General features: G+C 38.6%; 3 protein-coding genes across 9 annotated transcripts; 2 read left to right on the top strand and 1 right to left on the bottom strand.

Annotated features, from left to right (window-relative positions):
* Positions 1-2,029: 2,029 nt before the first annotated feature.
* LOC121785353 (CUE domain-containing protein C354.10-like) lies at positions 2,030-5,700 on the top strand. Of its 6 annotated transcripts, none has more exons than XM_042183739.1 (8): positions 2,030-2,181; positions 2,259-2,454; positions 2,710-2,796; positions 3,313-3,702; positions 3,922-4,078; positions 4,255-4,524; positions 4,603-5,058; positions 5,127-5,700. In XM_042183739.1, exons 1-8 carry the CDS (start codon positions 2,120-2,122, stop codon positions 5,240-5,242), a joined length of 1,734 nt encoding a protein of 577 aa, XP_042039673.1. In that variant the 5' UTR covers positions 2,030-2,119; the 3' UTR covers positions 5,243-5,700. The 6 variants fall into 6 exon arrangements, with proteins under 6 accessions (XP_042039673.1, XP_042039672.1, XP_042039671.1 ...); XM_042183738.1 differs by having other exon boundaries at positions 4,255-4,791; positions 4,864-5,058; XM_042183737.1 differs by having other exon boundaries at positions 4,255-5,058; positions 5,130-5,700.
* Positions 5,701-6,507: 807 nt separating this feature from the next.
* Positions 6,508-7,912, top strand: LOC121785570 (putative peptidyl-tRNA hydrolase PTRHD1). Of its 2 annotated transcripts, none has more exons than XM_042184027.1 (2): positions 6,508-6,856; positions 7,639-7,912. In XM_042184027.1, exons 1-2 carry the CDS (start codon positions 6,515-6,517, stop codon positions 7,819-7,821), a joined length of 525 nt encoding a protein of 174 aa, XP_042039961.1. In that variant the 5' UTR covers positions 6,508-6,514; the 3' UTR covers positions 7,822-7,912. The 2 variants fall into 2 exon arrangements, 1 of the variants encoding a protein (XP_042039961.1); XR_006046976.1 differs by having other exon boundaries at positions 6,718-7,376; positions 7,639-7,780.
* Positions 7,913-8,643: 731 nt separating this feature from the next.
* LOC121784403 lies at positions 8,644-10,037 on the bottom strand. Its single transcript, XM_042182546.1, has 2 exons — positions 9,903-10,037; positions 8,644-9,251 (listed from the first exon to the last, which is right to left on the bottom strand). Exon 2 carries the CDS (start codon positions 9,145-9,147, stop codon positions 8,644-8,646), a length of 504 nt encoding a protein of 167 aa, XP_042038480.1. The 5' UTR covers positions 9,148-9,251; positions 9,903-10,037.
* Between the last annotated feature and the right edge of the window lie 8,606 nt (positions 10,038-18,643).

The following is an 18,643-nucleotide window of genomic DNA, read 5'->3' as shown; positions in this document are numbered from 1 at the left end:
CTTCACACTTTTACTTTTTTTTTTTCTAAATTTTCACACTTTTACCTTACTCTCTCTTAAATTATTTTTTCTACTTTATTCATTTTCTACTCCATTCCTTCAGCTCCTTATTTTTTCTCTTTTACATTTTTATATATATCTAGTTAACGTAATAAATAGTACCTTAAACGCTGTGCTATTTTTTTTTTTTTGTCTCAATTAATTATTTGAGAGTAAAACACAATTATCGGACAATATAAATCAATCCAAATAAGCTAACAACAAGAATAAAGTAACCCAATCAAATAGTAAGGGCGAGGACGATGCGTCGTCCTCGTCCGACAGATAGTCTACGGAGGAAGCGCGGACGATAGGGCATCGTCCGCCCACTGTGGGTGAAACGGACGATAGCGCGGACGATGCAACACATTTTTTTTTAAAATCCGAAAAATTCATTTATATAAATACCCCCTTTCCCCACCTCATTTGTAACATTTTCATTCGCATTTTCACTCTCAATTTACACTAGAAAATGGATTCCGGTGATTACTCAAGTCCCAATAGTCCGATGTTTGGAGGTGGTGCACGTTGGCCGGGTACACAACCTGACGAATATCGGTCGTTCGACCCCGACACACCGTACGATCCCGAATTCAGTACGGATTCGTACGATCTGTCTGACATGGTCGCCCCGCCGCGCCGCCCCGTCGGCTAGCGCCCCCTCCACCGCCCCCGCCCCCGCCAGAAAGAAGCGGATCAAGTACCGGGCTTACAAGTTGCCACCTCCGGCAACAAATGAAGAGTACGCCCTCGGGAGGACGAACTACCAACAGGATGAAACCCTCGTCTTGGCGAGGTGTTTGGTGGATATCTCGGAGGACCCGGTATTCGTGAACAACCAAAAGCAGCTTGCGTACTGGGAGCGCATCGCCGAGCACTACAATGAGGCGAAGCCGCCGAGCGCGTACAAGCGCCATAGGGAGCAACTCCGCAAGCACTAAGATCAGGTTAAGGAGCAAGTCAACCTGTTCGCGGCGGAGTACGAGAGGTGCTCGAGAGAACAGGGAAGCGGCGAGAGCTTGAGCGATGTGCGCGATAGAGCGCTGTTGTCGTACCAGTCCATGTACGACGACTTCAAGCATTTCAATGTCTGGGCGCTCTTGAAGGACAAGTAGAAGTTCCAAGGCGGGATTCTGCACACCGGTGCGACAAAGAGGACGAAGACCACCGACACTGGTGGTTATACGAGCAGCAAAAGCGGCGCATATCCGGTGGACCTCAACCGAATGTACACGAGGGATGAGAGTTCCGGCACACCGATGTCCTCCCGGCGTCCCGTAGGCGTCAAGGCTGCGAAGAACAAGGGGAAGGCAAAGACGACATCCTCCTCGCAAGCCGCCCCCCATCGCCGATCCCGACCCCGACGGCACTTGCCTACGCGGAGTTGGCAACGACCTCGATGGCGCGGACGTTGTTGGACACGCATAACGCCCTCATGAAGTGTACGGACCCGGCCAGAGCCGAATACCTCCAGGGGTTGATCGATGAGCTGCGCCGGAAGTTGGGACTTTTGTAGAGTAGTCAATTTTTTTATTTATTTCTAACTCGTGTAACTTTTTTTTAATCAATGTAGTATTTGCCGTTTTTTAGTTAATCGTTGTGTTTTTTAAATTAGTTTGCATTTATATATTTGAAAACATTTAAACTAATTAACAAAATAATAGTAAAACCTATAGGGCGTCCCACTGCACGTGGAAGGGTGGGAGGATAAAATGCTGACGTGGCGGTGCATAAAGGCGCCCCACTGCTAATGCCCTAAACATTTAAACTAATTAACAAAACAATAGTAAAACCTATAGGGCATCCCTTAGGACGTCCTACTGCACGTGAAAGAGTAGGAGGATAAAATGCTGACGTGCCTACTTTTGATGCCCTAACTAGTATAGTAGTAAAATTTATGTTCGTTCAATATTCATTAGACTTGCACAAATTAGTTACGGAGCATAAAAATAGAAGCTAAAATATCTAGTAAATCGAACAATATAACAAATCTTCCCCGTTTGTCTCTCCCTCTAAAACGTCCATTCTCTCTACAATATATACCACTCTCACTGAAGAAAGCAATAACACTTTTTCTTCAATGGTTGACAAATCGAAGAAGAGCACTATCAGCGAAGATGACATGTCTGCCGTCTTGCAGAGGTAACATATTGTTTCGTAACGTTAAAAAAAATAAGAGTTTTATCGATTTCTATTTTATTCCGTATGTCTACGATTAGATACTCCTTGAATACGGTCCTCGCTTTGCTGCAAGAGGTGGATCAAGCCGCCGCCGGAGTGAAGATTAACTGGCGCGAGGTCGTGAAGAATTCCGCCACCGGAATTTCCGGCGCGCGGGAGTACCAAATGCTGTGGCGCCACCTCACTTACGGCGAACCCCTAATTGATCATCTCGACAACGATGCTGAGCCCCTCGTCAGTAAATTTCTTCTCATTTTTTTTAATCTGTTCATACAATTGGTAAATTGTGTGTAATTTGTTGCTGCTTACATGTTTTAATGCCAGTTTTTTTACTGGATGAAAGTCAATTATACTTTTCTTATGTATGAAGATTATGCAATCCCTGAAACTTGTTAGAAGGGGGAATTTCATATTAAGTGTACTCTTCACACTGTGTTACATCTAAAAGATGGCAGTTCTGAGTGTAACTTTTGTATCCTGTGATTCTAGGATGATGACAGTGATTTAGAGCATGAGGTGGAACCTTTGCCCGCTGTTGGACGCGAAGCTTCGGTGGAAGCTGCAGCATGTGTTAACGTATGTCCATACAGTGGTATCCTTGTGTTTTGAAAAACATACAAACCAATCATTTGATGAATGTGTTTTTGACATGATAATTACTCACACAATGAAGTCTTTGATATTGGGATTAAGACATATTTATGATTTAGTTGATTTGATTAATGTGTTTTGACATGATAATTATGGAGTGTCTGTTGCATGTTACTCAGTGATGGACTATTGGACACTGGTTTGCTTTCTAATTATTTGGACAAATAATATGCTGGTTATACCCTCCATTATGAAATTGGTGACTTGCTGTGGTTAATAGTTATGCTATTTATCACTAAATTACTAGATGCTGTTTGTCCTCGACATGGTTGTTGTTGGATTAGATGAAAGTCTCATAAATTATCTCTATGGCCCTGAATTCGAGCCATCTCATAAGCTCCATATGTGTTGGTTTATTGATCTTGAGATGGGCATCAAGCTCAAAGTCTCAAACACATCGTTTCATATATTTGTGCTAATTCATAAATTCTTTTCGTACAGGTTTTAATTGCTTCTGGCTATCCAAATAATCCCCAGCTCCCAAACAACTCAACTATTGAGGCTCCGTTGACTATTAATATACCTAACACAAAGGCTGTATGTGCTTCTTCAGATGACTCACATCTTTCGGATATAATAAGGGGGACGAAAAATGTTACAATCTCTGTTTCTGTGCAAAAACAACCACTGTCTTCAGGAGTAAGTGGTGAAAAAAGGCCTAATAATGAGGTAGCAGAAGTGAACCCGCCTTCTCGAAAAAGACGGAGGAGTTGGACTTTGGAAGAGGACACAAAACTCACTGCTTCTGTACAAAATCATGGTGAACGAAATTGGGAAAATATTGCCAGATGGGATTTTAAAAATGACAGAACGGCATCAGAGCTTTCTCACGTATTCCATCTTGTTTCTTCTTATGTTTTATGCATCATTAACTTCTATCCAGTCTAGAGAGCATCAAGTGATTGTCCAATGTTTTTCCTTTTATGCTACTTGTCAATCAGAGCTTCTTCGTAGTATTGGTTTCTTTTTTGGCAATTTAACTATTCTGTCACTAACCGGTGCATTCTTTTTGGTGTTGTCTGAGCTATTGAATGAAATGGACTTGTGCAGAGGTGGTACATTCTCAGGAAAAAGCAAGGCAATACAAAGGGTGGTACCAGCTCACAACCTCCTGAAACTCAACTTGCAGCTGCACATCGAGCAATGAACCTAGCTATAGATAGGCCTATGAGTGACAACTTGAAGTCTGTTTCCCACAAGGCGACTGGTAATCTTCTCTATATGTGTATTTAGCAACTGCTTCGAGCTGTACACGGCCAAGTGATTATCCATTTAGAAATCACTCTTTGGATTGTTGGTACATTGTAGGAAAGATACCTTGATAATATGTAACGTTTAGTACATTTCGATTGGTACGTCTCATAACTCTCTTTTTTCTTGCAGCTGGAATAAAAGTTCAGCATCAAACTCCAAAAGCCTCTGCATCACCAGCAGATCAACCATTTCCAAGAGTAGGGCCTTCAAAACCCCAGATACTGGCTAGTCGGCCTTCTGTGAACCCAATATCTGACACAGACTCAATGATCAAAGCTGCTGCAGTTGCTGCTGGGGCTCGCATAGCTACTCCTACAGATGCATCTTCACTAATTGAGGCTGCACGATCTCAAAATGTTGTTCATATCACAACCGGAAGCATTGGCCATCAACTGCCGAGTAATGTGCATTTCATTCGTAATGGTCTTGCAAAAGCACCGATTTCCACTTACTCTGCTCCTAAACCAAACATATTAGGAACTGGGGAAGGTAAGCCAGCACAAAGTCGCTCTACAAAACCCACAGCATCAGCAGCTCTTAGTCCCACTGGAGCTGTCCCAGTGTCGAATGCAATATCTGTAAAGGAAAGTGCTGCACTGCCTGCATTGCCCAATCCATCTGCTAAACTTGCTGTAACTGCGGTTGATGTAGTTGTATCTACATTAGGTAATGAGATAAAAGAGCTTGGTAAAAGCATTCAACGTGCTGATCAGGCCGTAGTCTCTGGTTGTCTTCCAGTGGAACAAGAACCTGAAAATCGACCAGTGGCGTCGGGCAATCAGTCGGAAGAAGTTGGAAATAGTCAACCTTTCTCTTCTGGTAATGCGCTGCAAGAAAACACAGGTGGAGATAAAGATTCTGTCTCCGTGTCTGAACCAGTCAGTCGAGAAACAGATGATGGAATAGCTTTACCTTCCTTAGAAGTAGAACAAGGTAAATTATGAATGCCTAGACCTACAGTTGATTATATGATTGCAAAAGTGATAACATTGATTATGCAGCAGGTAAAACAAATATTGACGGCCAATTGACAAGTGAAGGAACTGCTGAGAATACGAGTACAAATGTAACGAGTGAAGATTTACCCAGCACAAGCAAGAATGGCGCTGCCATATGAAGCATGCAGCAGCTTAATAAAGTGATCTTCACTTAACTAAAACCTCGTTTTGTGCCTTAATTTCCTGATTTCTAGTATATTACTGCAGAGGAAGTTCATTGCAGTCTGGATGCTAATATTTCAAAGTATTTTCGAGAAGAAAAATGCGACAGAGATTGTTGATGGAATGACGCTCAAGTACTGCACAGCTAACTTGCAATGAAAGAGTCTTGAAGTCCGTTTATAGGGCAAGTGTTTTTACCTTTTTTACATGAATTCCTTCGTGGAAGGAATTCATGTAACATTAGTCAATATGAACGTTGTCTCTGTGCATGCTGGATTTTGGGGACCTTTCATTTGGTATTTATTTCTTCTCGAGTAGTTTGATGGTGATAAATTCGAAGGTGAATTCTTATTTCTTGTTCAATAAAGAAATTTTGGAAGAGTTTTAGGCTTTTAGCCTTTCCTATGAACATCTAGTCTCACTCTGTTCCACTCTAAAGTTTTGTTAAGTCTTTTATTTGGCCTAATGGTTTAGACTTTGTAAAAACTCAATTTGCTTACTTGATTATGTGTTAGTCCTCTTGAATTATCAACTTAAAATTTGGTCAAAAAATGAAGTGTAGTAAATTTTCTATGATTTGGAATATTATTAAAATTGAGAGACTCTTAAATTCAAGCAACATACATATCAAATTTCAAATTAATTAGAAATTTGACGTTGTCTAATTAAGAGAAAATCGAATATGTCAGCAAACGTATAAGTTCGAGTTAAGCATACTCGTAGCTTGGGGATTTAGTGGAACGCTGTGCAAAGGCGGTGCGGTGGTGGCGCAGACGAGGTAGTAATTACTTGTTTCAAATTCAATTTGTTATTTTTTTCTGTATTTTGATTGTTGTAGTTTCGATATATCTTTGGTTTATGGTTTATTTGTTTAATTGATTGGTTTAGATTTTCACAACATTTTGACTATATTAATGAATTGAATATCATTCTAATTATAAAAGTTGAGAAATACATAAATATTTGAAAAGGTCAAATATCAAAGAAAAGTATACAAAAGAACATCCTTCTCTTTTTAATTTTTAATTTGAATGCAATTAAGTTCTCATAACACATCATTTTTGGTATCATATAGTATTAGTGCATACAACTTATATTGTTGTTATATGGTCCAAATAATTCTATACTTTTAAATAATTTTTAGAACTTTTTAATTGATTAATTTGAGGTGAAATTCAAATAAAATGATCCATGAATATTATTCCAATTTCCCAACTTTTCTATATCCAATGGCTTCGTCGATAATGCCCCATTTCCCTCTTTTAAAACCGAATTTTCACACCGGGACAACTAAAATCACTCAAAAGAGCACCGTCTTTCTCCGCTCCGCCGCTCGAATGGACTCGTCGTCGTCGGCCTCCGCGAACGCACCGGCGGAATCCTCCGCCGCCACCACCCAGGACACGGTGGTGCAGTACGTCGTGCTGCGGAGGGACCTAATCGACACGTGGCCACTGGGGAGCGTGGTAACACAGGGCTGCCATGCCTCCGTCGCCGCGATTTGGACTCACAAGGATGATCCAGACACTCTCTCCTACTGCTCTCCTCCCAATCTCGATTCTATGCACAAGGTTACTAGTTTCTAATTCAATTATTGTTATTGATGCCGATGCTAATAATTCCTTAATTGATGCTTCGCGTTGGTTAATTTCGCCCTATGCTAGATTAGTAGAGAAGTAATTTTATTTAGCTGTCTAGTTTGTAGTTTGGTGGAGAGCAACATTTGACTTGATGAGAATAACTGGTTAGTGGATGTTGAGGAGTTAATCAATTGACTCGATATTATCGTGCCATTTGAAAGTAATCTAATGATTCTAAGAGGAGTTTGGATAGTGAGACTATTAAAAGCTTCACAAGCTAGGGAAGCTGCTATTCAGGTTTTGTCATAACTAACTATATATTGTAATTGGATAGGTAATTAGGGATTTGAATGAGTAAAATGTTTATGAGTTTCGGTTGAAGGAACTGGTAAGAGCGAGTGCAGTGTGTGTGCTCCGGTTCACATATGTAGACGTACATAAGCCTAGGAGCTTGATGGCGTTCAGGATTCATCGTGGATCAGTTAGCTGAGAATAGAACCTTGGTGAACAGGTGAAATATGTTCTATCTTTTATTGAATCATTTGCAAACTGCTCTGTATGTGGGATGATATAATCAGCTTTTATAAATTATACAGACCTGTTAAGTAAACTAAGAGTTCTTGATTTGAAACAGAACTTCATATTACTATGAATGAATTAGATGTATACTCGAGCAAAGGAGCAAACACTGGCATTGTCCTTTTCGTATCCAATTTCATCTTTAGCAATGTTATTATCTTTTGTTAACCACACTTTTGTTTGTGTAAATGTAGGTCACTCTTGAAGTAAAGGGTGAAACTCAGTTATTAAACTTGTCGGAGAAGCTAAAAGCCGGTGGCGTCGCTCATAAGCTGTGGATAGAACAACCTGAGAACTTTGCTACTTGCCTCGCTACAAAGCCTTGCCCGAAATCCGCTGTATCATCATTTTTCAAAAAGCTTAAACTCTGTAAGTGATGCGACCCAGATTTTCACTTTTTTTTTATTATTAATGAATTCAGATGAGTTTCTTGCTTATATCGAGCTACCACTTCAATTTTTGTTGCAAGATTCCCATTATTGATGTTGTCAATGTGTAATGGCGTAGTTATTTTTATTAAATAAATAGCAAGCCATTATCATCCTTACAAAAAAAAAATAGATGATTGTATTTCCCTCTAAACTGTTAATTGGGTAATCCAAATAATAATAATCCCCTCCACAAAACAAACCATCTGTAATTATATCAAATCTTCGAAATACTAACATTAAATCAGGGGATAGTAGAAAAACTGTAGTAGATTATAGTTATACGAGTACTATTTTGTTAATTGTTCATATGTATGTGCGATGAATTTAAGAAGTTGTCTCTTATATTTGTAGATTAATTCATGCTAATTATTTGAACAATGAAAACCAACATTTCCAAGCATGAGCAATATAAACATGCAGAAAACCAATAATCATGCATTTCTAAAAAAAACATACTAGTGTAACAATATCCATGCAGTTATCATATATGCAATCCTAACTTCATAAAAAATCCCCGGTCCAAAAGGAAAGCAGTGACAAAAAGGAAAGGGGAAAATGAAGAGTAATTGGTTATTGGGCGACCAAACGCCTTGAACAGATTGAGCAGTATAATTTGCGTTTGGTTTTGAAATAGAGCGGCACGAAGCAGAATCTCCAGTTGCTCTGCACATCCAAAGCCTGCACCATTCCGCCGCAGTAGAGACACGCCGCCGGGCGCCCAATCACCCTCTCATCTTCGTCGCACACGAACACCAGGCACATCTTTCTCTACTTATGCTCCTGCAGGGATATGACGGTTTCAAACGCTCCAGCGAGTGCTCTCACTTTGTTCCGCCGCCTCTGCTCACGGGTCATCTCTTCGATCACGTTGTTGGAGAGTCCCACGTCCTTCTTCCTGTGAGACAGTCTTGGCGCTGCTTCTCCGTCATCCTCACCTACCCCCTGCTGCACCTCTCCCGCCTCGCCTCCGAGTTTCATATCCAGTGCTTTCGCCTCCTCTCCCTCACCTCTGTCCTCATCTTCGCCGGGCTTACTGTGATTAGGAGTAATAGTGCTATCATCCACTTCACTCACAGTGTCAGCATCATCTTGTCCTAAAAGTGTAGGAGACTCAATTGTAGGCACATTGTCATCACTTTCTTCACAAATTGTGGGGCTCTCGGCCTCCCCATTGCTGGCGTCGCGCTGTTCCAAGGCCGTAGGGGACGTTTCAACCACCATCAGCATCAAGCACCTCAGACGCTGTCGGAGAATCAGCCTTGTGGCTTTCATCTTCGAGTTCTAGATCTCCCACCACTTGATCTTCTTCATCTCCAGCAATGTTAGTTTCTTGATGATCTGATGGATCTTTCTTTCCCGAAGCACTTTTACTTGCAAAGGTGGCGCTCTTCTTGAGACCGCCCACAGCCCTAGCATACAAATGCTGTTTGCTAGCCTCCCTTGTCCCTTTCAAGCTCCGGTCGCTTTTGGGTGAGCTAACTGCCCTACCGGTCTTCCCTGAGAACGAGGAGGACCGGAACGACCGGGTGGGCGAGAAGCCCCTTGGTTTCGTCGTTCCGGTCGGGGAGGGGGGCTTATCGAATGACCTCCTCCGGGCTAGAATATCCGCCTTAATGGCGTCCCCGGATGAGAGCAATGACGTGAGCGTCGGCTTGAGGTAGTTGGGAGTGGCTTTCTCCGACGATGGGGAGGAGCCGGGGCTTCTGCTTATGGAGACAGGTTTGGAAGGTTTGGGGCTTTTGAGATGAGAGGGAGAGAGAGATGGAGAGGGAGAGATTCCTCTCTTCTCACTCACATTAGAAACACCCTCTTTTCTTCTTGTTGACATCTCCACACACTGCTATTACCTACACATGAAATAACACTCTGTTAGTATTGTCGTGTATATTGATGATGTCATTTTATATATCTACGACAATGCACGTAAAATACGAGGAATGTAGCATAGGATACATCGATATCCCTTACTTGATGCCTTGTTTTTGTGTTTACATAAATGGAGTATGCTCTACCAATCAAGACAAATAGTGGAGTAGTATGTTTTGTAATCAGAAAATGGATCATAAGTTGGAATTTGAATCTTAGATTTGTGCTAGAGCCAATCTGGATTCAGAATTGCTAGCTAAACCTTTTGTTTTGTTGAGCTTGGATGTTATTTGATTCAATGTTTAAAATTGTAAATATGTTCTCATTTCTGACAAAGCTTTTATAATTACAAACTCAAACGCATACATTTTAGAGTACTCGTCACATTTCCAACTTCTTTTCAAGAAGAGATAAGTATTTCGATTTAATATAATAAAACTTGCTTTAGATCCTACGCGGCCCAATTAGGAAAATTTGAATTTATATAAAACTTCCTACAGCAAAAAATGGCACATCATATCTAAAATTTATGAATCTTATCATCTCTATTTATGAGCATATCGGTTAATTATGGAGCCTAATTTATCTCCTACCATGTTTAGGATTTGTTTCCTTGAAGTATTTTTTCCTTGTGATATATGTTTCCTAGTTTGACTAGAATTAAGGCTCTCTAGTTGCTTATAAATAGAGGTGCTCTCTCATTGTTAAATCATGCTTATTCTGAAATTATATAGTGAAATCCCTGGCTTGGCATCGCCCCCAGACGTAGATACACATTGTATCGAACCGGGTCAACAATTTCTTGTGTTCATTATCTTTCATATTCGTGATTGCCTGTGTTTATTTCCCAACAACTGGTATCAAGAGCCTAGGGTTTAAGAGGCAGAAATCACGATGGGGATAGATGTGAAAATTGCTGTAGAGAAGTTCGACGGATCTGATTTCGGATTTTGGAAGATGCAGATTGAGGATTACCTGTACGGTAAAGATCTCTGGAAGCCTTTAAAAACCAAACCCGAAAAGATGGAACAGGAGGAGTGGGAGCTGCTGGACAGAAAAGCGATGAGCGCGATTAGGCTATCGTTGTCCAAGGATGTGGCTTATCACACGACTGCAGCAAAGTCGACAAAGGAGATGATGAAGATCTTGGAGGACATGTATCAGAAACCATCAACGGCAAACAAGGTACATCTGATTAGACGATTGTTTAATTTTAGAATGCAAGAGGGAAAGCTGGTGCAACAACATCTCAACGAGTTCAACATGATTACTTCGCAACTGAACTCGGTTGATATAAAATTCGATGATGAAATTCGTGCCCTGATTTTGCTATCATCTCTGCCTGAGAGTTGGGCTGGCACAGTGACAGCAGTTACTGCTGCAGAGACAAACCTAACAGTTGACAGAGTAAGAGATCTGATGATTGGTGAGGAAGTTCGCCGGAGAGAATCAGGATCTTCTACTTCGGGATCAGCACTGAATACAGAACAGAGAGGCAGATCGAAGGGAAAGCAAAATCGTGGAAGATCAAATTCCAGAGGAAGGAGCCAATCCAAGAAGGATTTGGATAAAGTTAAATGCAGGAATTGTGATGAGTTTGGGCATTTTAGAAATCAGTGTGAGGCACCGAAGAAGTATAAGAATAAGGATCAGAAGAACAAGAAGACAACAAACGCTACCATGTCTGATGACGATGGCGAGGCGTTGGTCTTGAGTGTCAGTAGTCCGATGGAATCGTGGGTATTGGATTCTGGAGTGTCGTTCCACTCCTGCACCAATGTGGAGATAATGGAAGACTACGTTTCTAGCGATTTTGGGAAGGTACATCTGGCTGATGACGAGCCCTTAGATATCGTGGGAAAGGGAAACGTGAAGGTAGTGACGTCCAATGGATCCGTGATAAAACTGAATGGAGTCAGACACATTCCTGGATTGCAGAGAAGTTTGATTTCGATTGGGCAGCTTGATGCAGAAGGGTACACTGTGACGTTTGGCTGCAACAATTGGAAGATTACCAAGGGAGCTATGATAGTAGCTCGAGGTAAGAAGGAGGGTACGTTGTATACCACAACTAACTCCAAAGATTGCATTGATATTGCAAGTGAGGCAAATAATGCAGATTTGTGGCACTGTCGTCTTGGCCACATGAGCGAGAAAGGGATGAAGATAATGTGCTCAAGAGGTTTACTGCCTGGCCTGAAAACTGTTGAAGTTGGCCTGTGCGAGGATTGCGTGTTTGGGAAACAGAAAAGGGTGAGTTTCTCAAGAGGAGGCAGAAAATTGAAGACACAGAAGTTGGAGATGGTCCACACGGATCTATGGGGACCAGCACCTGTGAAGTCCCTAGGAGACTCTGAATATTATATGACTTTCATCGACGACTCTACTCAAAAGCTATGGGTTTATTTTCTGAAGAGTAAATCCGATGCGTTTGACGCTTTTAGGAAGTGGAAAGCCCTTGTTGAAACTGAAACCAGGCTGAAGGTGAAGTGTCTAAGATCCGATAATGGAGGAGAATATGAACTTGCAAAGTTCAAGGACTTCTGCGCCGAGAATGGAATCCGCATGGAGAAAATTGTGAAAGGAACTCCGCAGTATAATGGAATCGAAGAGCGCATGAACAGAACGTTGAACGAGCGGGCAAGATGCATGAGATTGAAAAGTGGATTGCCAAAGAGTTTTTGGGCAGATGCAGTCAACACAGCTGCATTCCTAATTAATAGAGGTCCATCAGTTCCCTTGGAGTTTCGGATACCCGAGGAGGTTTGGACAGGAAAAGAGGTAAATCTATCTTTCCTACGCATCTTTGGTTGTGTTGCTTATGCTCATGTTAGTTCCGTTGAGAGAAGTAAGTTGGATGCTAAATCTATTAAGTGTACGTTCATTGGTTATGGAGGCGATGAGTTCGGTTATAGACTCTGGGATGAGCTGAACCGTAAGGTTATTCGCAGTAGAGATGTCATTTTCAATGAACAGGTATTGTACAAGGATAGATTGGAGGCGTCGAGTCCCAACAGTTCTGAGCCACAAGTGGTCGAGCTAGACATCTCAAACTCGAGTCGGAGCAAGGAGAGTCAGAATGCTGAAGAGGTGCTTGAAGAAGAACCAAGCACTCCACCACCGACTATTCCGCTGCCTAAATCGACTAGAGAGCGATGTGCACCTGATAGGTACTCGCCCTCTAATTTCTATTTGTTACTTACTGATGGTGGTGAGCCCGAGTGTTATGCAGAGGCAGGAGAAGGCCCTAATAAACGAAGGTGGAAAATTGCCATGGATGATGAGTTTGCCTCTCTTCTCCTGAATGGCACATGGGAGCTTGTGGAACTTCCTAAAGGGAAAAAGGCATTGCATTGCAAGTGGGTCTATCGAATCAAATGTGAAGCTGATGGTAGCAAGTGCTACAAGGCTAGGCTGGTTGTCAAGGGATTTGAGCAACGATACGGTATTGATTATACAGATGTGTTCACTCCTGTTGTGAAACTAACTACTATTCGTTTAGTGTTGAGTATGGTAGTTGCAGAAAATCTATTGTTACATCAGATGGATGTAAAGACGGCATTCCTTCATGGTGATTTGGAGGATGAGTTGTACATGACACAGCCTGAAGGATTCGTAGTACAAGGAATGGAAAATCTTGTGTGCAAGTTGAAGAAGAGCTTGTATGGTTTAAAGCAAGCTCCAAAGCAGTGGTACAAGAAGTTTGATGGATTCATGATGGAGATTGGCTATAAAAGATGCTACGCTGACCATTGTTGTTACTACAAGAGGTTTGACAAGAGCTATCTTATCCTGTTATTATATGTTGATGATATGTTGATCGCAGGAGGTGATCAAAAGGAGATGGATAAGTTGAAAAGGCAATTGTCTGAACGATTCTCCATGAAAGATCTTGGAGAGGCTAATCAAATTTTGGGCATGAGAATCGAGCGTGACAAGGCGGCAGGAAAATTGTATCTTTCGCAAGCTGCTTACATTGGTAAGGTTTTGGAAAGATTCAACATGGATAATTCGAAGCCAGTAAGTGTGCCTTTAGGCAGTCACTTTAAGCTGTCAAAGAAAGAGTCGCCGAGTACAAAAGAAGAACGTGCTGAAATGAAGAAAATTCCTTATGCTTCAGCAATTGGCAGTATTATGTATGCAATGGTGTGTACGAGGCCTGATATTGCACAAGCAGTGGAAGTAGTGAGCCGGTTCATGGGTGATCCGGGCAAGCAACATTGGGAAGCAGTTAAATGGATCCTTCGATGTTTGAGAGGTACTACAGAAATTGTCTTATGTTTCAATGGCAAGAATGTCGAGCTGGCAGGATATGTGGATGCAGACTTGGCGTCCAATGATCTTGATGGGAGAAGAAGCACAACCAGGTATGTATTTACTTATGGTGGTACTGCTATTTCATGGACTTCTAAGTTGCAGAAGACCGTTGCTTTGTCTACTACGGAGGCTGAATATGTAGCTGCGACAGAGGCAAACAATGAGATGGTGTGGTTGCAGAGTTTCTTAGATGAATTTGGGAAGGAGAACAAGAGTAGCATACTCTACAGTGATAGTCAGAGTGCTATTTTCTTGGCGAAGAATCCATCGTTTCATTCTAGGACAAAGCATGTGGAGTTGAATTATTATTACATCCGACACCTAGTGGAGATGAAAATCCTGCAACTTGTGAAGATACTTGGAAGTGAGAATCCTGCAGACATGTTTACTAAGGTGGTGACCTTAGAGAAATTGAAGCTATGCATAGCTTCAATTGGCCTTGGAAATTGAAGAGAAGGTTAGGCGATGCTAAGCGGATGAAGGGATGAGATCACGAGGAAATGGTTGTTTAGGAGTTGTTAGTCTCCAAGTGGGAGATTGTTAATTATGGAGCCTAATTTATCTCCTACCATGTTTAGGATTTGTTTCCTTGAAGTATTTTTTCCTTGTGATATATGTTTCCTAGTTTGACTAGAATTAAAGCTCTCTAGTTGCTTATAAATAGAGGTGCTCCTTCATTGTTAAATCATGCTTATTCTGAACTGAAATTATATAGTGAAATCCCTGACTTGGCATCGCCCCCAGACGTAGATACACATTGTATCGAACTGGGTCAACAATTTCTTGTGTTCATTATCTTTCATATTCGTGATTGCCTGTATTTATTTCCCAACAATATCTGCATATACTCCCTCCGTCCCGTGCTACTCGCACGTTTGCTTTTCGGCTCGTCACAAAGTCCTTACACTATTTATAATTTAAGTTAGAATTAATGCATTTAATTAATATGTTAGTTTAAGTTAAGAGCTCTTTTATTAAGTGATGTCTCATTACACCTAAAATTCTTTTTTAATTACACAAAAAAATCAATCCCAAATTTACGGCCTAAAATGAAAAGTGCGAGTAGCATGGGACAGAGGGAGTACATGATAATCAATACACATTTATAAATATTTCAGAATGCAATACAGAATCGACAAATCAAACTTTGAAGTTTGACATAAATAATCATGTAAAATAGAGGCAAAAACATGCAACCACTAACCCAAATAACAAGTTTTACATACATTTAGATAGACAGAAATGCTAAATGAAAGTGAAAATACACACCTTGTGCAATTAAAAGAGCAGTATGTGGTTTGAATGTTTGAAAAAGAAGAAGAAAAGAAGATTAATTAGGTTATGTTGTAGAGATTGAGAAATGGAAGATAGAGATAGTTTTTGCAGTTTGAAGTTTGAAGAATTTGGGTAGTTAAATGAATGCGTTAATCGTGCACAGCCCAACATACAATTGGACATGGGAAATTGGGAAGCACGTACTAATTATTTTCAAGTTATTTCATTGATTTTTTTATATATAAAAAGGCTCATTATTATCTCAAGAAAATAATCATTTGCAGGCCATCATACATAAAAAATTTGAGTAAAAAGGAAGTTGACCTTTCCAAAGTTACTATTATAATGATGGATTATTCGTTAATTAGACCCCTAGGAATCATCCATTATTAAAGTTACTAGTAAATTTGATTCATCTAAGGGATCACCTTTAGCAAAAATATTCAAAGTGATATTCACATGTGATTCGCAAAATAATATTGAAAGTGATAATATAGAAGATAATTACGAAAAGTGATAATGTTCAAGATTAAATTCTCTGATTTATTTTTCTTAAGAGTGGAGACGACATTAATTATTCTTTATTCTTTATTGTATTATAACTATATAAAAATTGGATGGTTCACAAAATTGGGACCATTTTATCTGTCATTCACTCTGTCTCCCATAGTACATCCATATTCCTTAAGATCGAATTCAATTCTTATTAATCTAAATGTGTATTCGTGTTTGCATAATTAATAGTCTTGTAAAAAATATTTGTAGTAATTATTTTACAAATAAATTTAATTTAATTTAAAGCGTATCTTGAAGAATTGAATAGTCCATTAATGCATATTAATTCATATAGTATAGATTTGTTCAGCCGCAATCAATTTGTATGAATGTTGTCATAAATGATCAGCTATTCAATATGCTTTTATGCTTTAATTTTATTCTCTAGAATACACTAGAAAATGATTTCTTAATAAATCATTTACACTATTCATTAATTGCATATAAATAACGTTATGCCATGCATGATCTCATTCTCATACATTATTATATATAAGTAAAGTTATATAGTATTGTAGCCATTACAAATTATAATTGGAAAGGAACTTTAAGAGACACCTCGCCAGTTGAAGTTATTACTTTCATAGTATAAAAAAAGTAAAATAAAGATAAAAGATTAATTTGGTCTAGTGCACTGATATTCGTTTTTAGGTTTCTTGTTGATGCTTATATATCTAGTAAATACAACTTATAATGATTATATTAAATGAGACTTCAATAGCTAGACAGGACACCAAAACATTACATTTGTAAAATGTATAAATTGAAAAGGACTAAAAGCTTGACAATAAAAGATTACATTTGTAAAATGTACTATACAATTAATTGAAAAGGACTAAAAACTTGATAATAAAAGATTACATTTGTAAAATGTACTATACAATTAATTGAAAAGGACTAAAAACTTGATAATAAAAGATTACATTTGTAAAATGTACTATACAATTAATTGAAAAGGACTAAAAACTTGATAATAAAAGATTACATTTGTAAAATGTACTATACAATTAATTGAAAAGGACTACAAACTTGACAATATTTTTAATGTTTTTAAAATAAAAGTAATGCCACACTGAATTAGAGTTTGAGAGCTCTCTAATCGTAAAATATATTCAATTATCTTTTTATTCATATTTAATTATAATGATTAAAAATTTAAAATCACATATATCAAATTTAAGTTTTGCACCTAATTCTTAATGCATTTCTGCACCGAAGTTTTCATATTTTTGTTTATGTGCAATTATTTCTAAATTTTAATTCTTGAATAAATTTAGTACATACTATTGAACCAAGTCCAATTAACCATGTAAAGTTGGCGTGAATGTGATATGCTACATTTAACGTTGTTGTGTTATTTTAAATTTGATTTTAATACACCAAAAATTGTTAGTGACATTTTCCAATACAACTTTCATAAAAAAACTAAGCTCAATTTGTTTATTTTCTCTATAACTTCAAATAAATGAATAAAATGATAAATTGAGCTTTTAATTTTTGTCAAAGTTGTATGATAAAAAATATCAATAACAAGTTTTAATATATATTAAATCAAAAAATAAATATATATAAAAATATAATCTTAAACGTTCATTAGAAACTCTTTAGTTTTCAAAAGAAAGTAGCAATGACGTTCCTAAAATGTTTAATTAAGATAAAGACATAGACAAAATTAAAAGTGAATCCCACCAAAACAAGATGCTAATCATGGACCCCTTTGCCCACGGGAAGTCGATGTACGATTTCAATGAATTAATCAAGAAATTAAATAAGTGGGGATTAATCATTCAAAGTATGTGATGCCCCAATAATACATACATTATCTAACACCTACTCGAGTTCCATCAATACAAAATGCCTAAATATACGACCCAAGAGAAGTAAGATGCGACACAACCAAATAAAATAAACACTTCCATCATTATAGAAATAGAACAAGAAAAATAAAGGAAGACAAAATTGAATGGGTTAGGAATTATCCAAGTGTTCACTTTGAGGTTAGTGGTGGGGTTCAATTAATCGATGTAGTCCACAAGAAAAATAACCAAATTGGAGACATCATCCATAACTTGATACTCCCTCCGTTTCTTCATAGTTGAAGCAAAAACTTTTCAGCACGGAGTTTAAGAAATGAATGTTGAATGTGTTAAATAAATAGATAAAAAAATAAGAGAGGGAAAAAAAGTAGAGATAATAAAGTAGAAATTGAATAAAGTAGAGAGAATAAAGTAAGAGAGAGTAAAGTAAGAAAGAGAAAAAAGTTACTATATAGAGAAATGACTCAACTTTAAGGAAACTTCCCAAAATGAAAAAATGATTCAACTATGGAGAAACGGAGGGAGTACTATTATTCTTGTTTCTTTATTTATGACTTTCATTCAAAAGGTCCATCAATGTTTTAAGTTTTAACCCTATTTTGACAGTGACCCTAAATTATTTTAAATGATAATCAAACTATGATCATTTTTTTTATAAAAAGAGAAAATAAAACCATAATTTATTATTTTTCCTTACACGAAACATAATTCTAGTTATTATGTAAAACGTCGAAATATAGTTATAAGCAAGTGGATTCATTTGTAGTCAAGACTCAAGATATATGCTATTATCAGTGTAAAAAACTATAATGGATTACTCCTTGAAATAAATATAATGAATTATTTGTTATGCAAATTTAATTGAGGATTATTGCCAGCAAATATGAGCAAATGATTTGGAGTTTTAGGATTGGGGGATATGCGTATGTTATGTTGGG

The sequence above is a fragment of the Salvia splendens genome, chromosome 21 (genome assembly GCF_004379255.2).
Source record: "Salvia splendens isolate huo1 chromosome 21, SspV2, whole genome shotgun sequence".
NCBI classification, from domain to species: Eukaryota; Viridiplantae; Streptophyta; class Magnoliopsida; order Lamiales; family Lamiaceae; genus Salvia; species Salvia splendens.
This window is presented reverse-complemented; position numbering and strand designations above follow the sequence as displayed.